This window comes from Myxine glutinosa, unplaced genomic scaffold (assembly GCF_964187855.1).
Source record: "Myxine glutinosa unplaced genomic scaffold, kmMyxGlut1.1 SCAFFOLD_2305, whole genome shotgun sequence".
Taxonomy (NCBI): domain Eukaryota; kingdom Metazoa; phylum Chordata; class Myxini; order Myxiniformes; family Myxinidae; genus Myxine; species Myxine glutinosa.
The window spans coordinates 40,994-46,505 of NW_027618400.1; the positions used below are offsets into that span (position 1 = coordinate 40,994).

Below are 5,512 nucleotides of genomic sequence, written 5' to 3' on the forward strand. Positions count from 1 at the left end.
TAACCCCCCCCCCCCCCTTGGTAAGGGGAAAAGGCCGACGTTTGAGATCCGCAAGAATTGGTGTCAGGAGTGGGATTTGGACCCGAACCAAATTTTTTATATATCTGAAAAATTTTGGTCAAAATTATGAGCGGCCGATTCATTACCGTCTAAATTGAATCGTGCCATGGATAACCAAGGCGATCGGATGCCAGTGGGGGAAATAGAAGAGGGGTTAGAATTAACCCAGGACCCCAGGGAAGAACAATTGGGAGAGATGGAGGAGGAAAAAAATTAGGGTTGCGGCAGTGGGGGTTGCAGGCGGACAAAATGGCGGCGCCTCACACATGGCCGCGGCAGCCGAGCCCGAGATGCCAGAGTGCATGCGGGTCTTTATGATCCAGATGATGGCAAAGTTGGACGCCCAAAGTGATAAATCCACCCGGGAGGGAAGAGAAATGGGCGGCCAGATGAAAGACGGGTTAAACTATTTGAGGAAAGAGATGGGAGAAATGAGGGCCGATCGTAAGCAAATGGGAAATCAAATAAAAGAGATAGGAATTGAATGGGAGGAAAAGATGGATGCAATGGGAAATCAAATTGAAGGGTTTGGAAACAGAATGGGTGACCGCATACAAAAATTTGCGGAGAACAGAGACCGCAGATCGGGCGAAAAGGTTGCGGGGGTCCGCGACGAGGTAGCAAGACTGGAGGAGCATGGGTTGAGCGAAGCTGAGCAAGGCAAAGTCACGTGGACCGGGGGAGAAATCGCGACCTGGGGTATGGGGAAGCCAGCGACCGCCAAAGTAGAAGAGAAAATTTTATTAGCTCCAGCGGTCGTCGAGGAAAAAGAAAAGGAATTAATTATAGTCGAAATTGAAATTGAAGAGACGGCGGACTTAGAAAAGCACTCGTTGAAGGAAGAAATGGAATATATACAAAGTCTGTGGTTACATACTGATGCCGTGCTTGCTAATTCCAATAAAGATTTGCAGGTGCGAGAGGAGAAAAGGATCCCAAAGGTAAGCCGGGCTGTATATGGCGTGAAGAGGTAGCGCTTGGGATCCCAGCGTCACCCAGGCACTCGTAGAAGGTCCGTGGTGCGCTGTGTGAATGGAAATGGCGCGCATGTGCGAATGGCGCGCGTGTGCGAATGGCGCGCGTGTGCGAATGGCGCCGGAGCGCGAGTATGAAACCAAGATTGAGGGAGAATGCACAAAAGAGTGTATGTGTGATGGTGAGTGTGATACAGAGAGTGAGATGGCTGAGGAGCGTGTGCGAGAATGCACACCTGGGATGGATGAGGAGCGTGTGCGAGGACGCACACCTGATTTGGTTGTGGCGAGTGTGCGGGGATGCACACCAGAGCACGTGATTGGGTGTGCAACAGAGTGCACACCCACGAGTGTTACGGAGTACGTAACAGAGGGGAGTGTGCCTGGGTGGTGTGCACGAGGAAGTGCGGTGGCGGAATTGACGGAGTGTATGGGATGTGTGAGTAAAGAAAGGAGGTGTGGATGTGAAAATGCGATCCGAGCCTCGACGCTGACTGGGGCAGCGGTTAGGCTGACGTGCAGCCTACACAAGCTCTCGGGGCGTGGTGTTCTTTGTGTGCTGCGGGGGCCAGCGGGGATCGTTGCCGCGTCGCTCCTGCAAGGAGCACCATGCACGATTCGGGCCGGGCTCCGCCCTGCCAACTGGACACGTGCATCGGTATCTGAAACTTCCAGAGCTATTACAGCAAATCCTATGGTATGATGCTGCTTCAGGTCACCTTTAAACCCCACCGTGTGGTTGAACCCTGGTGAACGCGTTGGATGATCTCCACCCGATATTGCACATGCAACGTCCAGTGGAGTTGGGAACGAAGCGGGAACTCCGCTCTGCTCACTTTCACTCGAATCGGAAGGAAAAGCATTGGGTTTTAAATTTGATGTAGGAATGCGCATTCTGCATAAGTGAATCGGTGTTCTGGGGAGGGATGACTTTACCTTTTGGTGTCTTTCCCAAAAGTGAAGTAATTAGATTTGTTTTGGGCTTGCGTTCTTTGGAAGATTTACTCACAAGAGCGACCTGCAATGTGGATGATTCGCTCCCAACATCATTGCTGCCAATACATGTGTAGAACCCCTCCTCAAGCTTGCTCAACTGTGGGATGATCAGGGTGCCATTTTTCAGCACGGTCACACGCTTGCTTTGAGTTTTGCTTTCTTCCACAATGGTGTTTGCACGGTCTTCAAGGAAACTCTGCAGCACCGACTCACTGTCGCCACTTCGTACCTTCCAGGTGACAACTGGTGTTGGAACCCCCTTGCTTTCGCAAGTGAGCACCACGGTACTTTCAGGGTACAGCCGGGTCTCTCTGACATCTGGGTCACTTGACAGGTGGACCTTTGGTGACGAGCATTTTATGTCAGGCATTTCGGTCACACGCTTTCCCTCCAGCTCGTATGGTTCGGCGCAGGTGATGGCATTCTTGTTGGGTATATTTACCGTGGTGTTTTCAAGCCAACTTTTCATCCAATTGGTCTTGCAGCTGCATCGCAGAGGGTTATCGTGCAGGAGGAGATAGGAAAGATCGTGGAGATCATCAAAGGTTCCCACAAAGATGGTGGACAATCTGTTGTGGTTGAGGCTCAATGAACGGAGGTCAACCAGTGTCGAGAAAGCATTACTCGGTAACCTCTTCAGCTGGTTGTTGTTCAACTTCAACATTTGTAGCGCGGTCATACTTTTGAGGTCTGCCCAAGGGAAATCAGACAGCTGATTGTTGCTGAGGTCCATGTTACGGAGATGGATTAGGCCAGATAGAGGCCCAATCTCTATGTTGATCATGTCATTGTAGGCAAGCCACAGAGAGCTTAGATCTGGTAGTTCTGCAAATGCCGTTTGGTCCAGGCTTTGCAGCTTGTTGGCGGGGAGATTCAGAGTGGTCGTGTTTGAGGGCAGGCCCTTAGGGACCTTATCGAGCTTCTTGTGAGCGCAATCCGAGATCATCCGATCTGACTTGTCCACGCATTTGCACTTTTCTGGACACCCAGAGATGACATTGAGGAAGATCATCACTGCGAGCCCGGAGAGTGGAATTTTCGTCCTCATACTTTTTCCTGCGAGGGGTGTGGGGGAAGTGTTGGGAAAGAGGTGAAATAAATAATTCAACAACCCCTTAAAGTGTAGCAACTTGTACATGACGATCCATATTCATCCAAAAAATTCCCGAACTACACTACACTGGATTATTGCCGCTGATGAAGCAGTTTCTTTTGAACGAATACAATGGGTGCTTTTTGCCAATGGTAGTCAAGGCAGGAGTTTTGAATCTGGCCGAGATTTTATGGCACACCTGCTCTTTCAATGGCTACCATCGAGTAGTAAACATCAACGCAGCTAAGCACTTGCAGATAGGATATCCAGCTGAATGTCATCTGCAAAAGAGCAGCGTACTCAATGGGGCAACGCCCTGCCCATGAAGCACTAGATCGGCAGTTTGTATTCAAGGCCTATCCCGATGAAGGTGGCACATTCAGACGAGACGGCTCAAAGGCGAGAGTGTATATACTCCCTCTGAGCTATCTATTGAGGACATATATGTACTTCTATATATGTCCATTGCTACGTATTATATCCGCTCAAGTACATTTTATAAGAGGCAACACAAGCAATAAAGTAAGTCGCCATTTTCCTAAAAATTCGCCATTTTTATGACTTTGCCTCCATTCGACGTCATGGGCAGAGGCGCTCCGGCGGCTGGCTTAATGTGCCGATGTCTAAATGTCTACCCGTGTGATCCTTTCGAGGACATAAATGATAATAAATAGTAGCAATGCAATTTACGCAGCACACGGAGAGCAAATAAAGGATAAATGGATTGGTTCATGTGCTTCGGCAGTGGTGGAGACCTGATAAAGGATGGCATGGAATTGTATAGCTCTTGGTGGATATTTACACATCGATGAGCCGTACAAGGCGATGAAAGGTCAACACAAGTCTTGCAGAGAGCAGAGAGATTTGATGGTGTAAATGTAATGGTTGGAGTCTGAGTCTGGGAGGTCACTGGTTCAAACCGTGGCAGTGTCATCTTACTATAATTCACCAAATGTCTGTCTGTCTGTGTGTCTGTTCCCAGGTACCACAAAAACGGCTGAAACGATCGCAACGAAAATTTGGGTGGGTATTCCTGGGACCCCCTGGAGTAAAATAGGCTCTATTGTTTTTCCAATTAGGGAAAAATTTCCAATTTTCCAATTTTCCAGATTTTCCAAACACAATGGAATAATATTTACCGATATGAACAGTGATGTGGCTTTTATTGAAATTCTACAAATACTGTTTAAATTTTGATGATTTGCGTGTGGTATTATTTAACGGATGTTTATATAAAACGTTTAAAATAAAAAAAAGCCTTAAATTTCTGATTTTTGCCTTTTCATTTGGGCCTTCCAATTGAAGCCCCACCCGTAGGGCAGGTTGTTGCTAGTACCAAATAATTTTAAAATGGTATGTTCTGCTTCCTTGCTTGACTCTCAACATTTTTGAAAAGGATGGAGCTGACAAACTAAACAACCAGAGGTGGGCAACCACTTTGCCGGCTGCATAGGCCTGCACAATGGTTCTGCTTTGAAGTTCCTTGTAAGAGAACTCGTTACCTCCGCCACCGAAGGTGGATGGAGGTTACGTTTTCACCCCTGTCTGTCTTTGTTTGTTTGTTTCTCTGTGAACAAGATATCTGAAAAAGTTGTGGACTGATTCGGACAACATTTGGCAGAGGTAGCGGATGTGACAAGGACGACATGATTAGATTGTGGTGAAGATCCGGATTCAGATCCGGGTAGTATAATTTTTTAAATGTGATTCTTCACCATTGGGAGATAGGGCTAACACCAAAATATAGCAGAACATCCCAAAAAGTTATGGACAGATTTGGACGAAACTTGGTGGACAGGTTGTGTGTGTGACAAGGAAGAATCGATTCGATTTTGGTGAAGATATGAATATGGATTCGGATACCAGAATTCTTTAATTTTCAAATGATTCTTCACCATTGAGAGATCGGGTGAAAAACGATATATAACATGATATTAAAAAAAGTTATGGACGAGTTATGACTAAACTTGGTGGATGAGTTTGTTAAGTGACAATAACAAGCGATTCGATTTTGGTTGAGGTCTGAATCCAGATCCGGCCTATCAGTGGGATACAGAACATAAACTGGTGAGACTGGCGGAGCTTTGCGCTCTTCCGAGTGCCCTTCTAGTTTCAACGATTGTAATTTGTTGTGCACGGTATTGGAGGGTCCATATTGTGGAAGTGTGCGTTGTCCCCTCTGTGCTGTATAGCCTGGGTTTGAATCCGGACGCAGCTATAAACTGTCATCCCGATGATTCACATGCAGGGCGAGGCTTCAGTGTTGAGCTCGACAACCCTTCTGCCTGTCATTGGTTGGGCGTTGCTAGATGTTCTGTGTGATGCCAACGGTGTCTTTCGTGAAGAGTACGCGAGTTATCACCGCCACGGAACAAATTATAAATTATTA

General features: G+C 47.3%; 1 protein-coding gene across 1 annotated transcript; it reads right to left on the reverse strand.

The window, feature by feature from the left end:
* Nucleotides 1-1,872: 1,872 nt before the first annotated feature.
* Nucleotides 1,873-3,042, reverse strand: LOC144889291 (immunoglobulin superfamily containing leucine-rich repeat protein-like). The gene has a single exon (XM_078769377.1). The coding sequence runs from the start codon at nucleotides 3,040-3,042 to the stop codon at nucleotides 1,873-1,875; it is 1,170 nt and encodes a 389-aa protein (XP_078625503.1).
* Nucleotides 3,043-5,512: the final 2,470 nt, after the last annotated feature.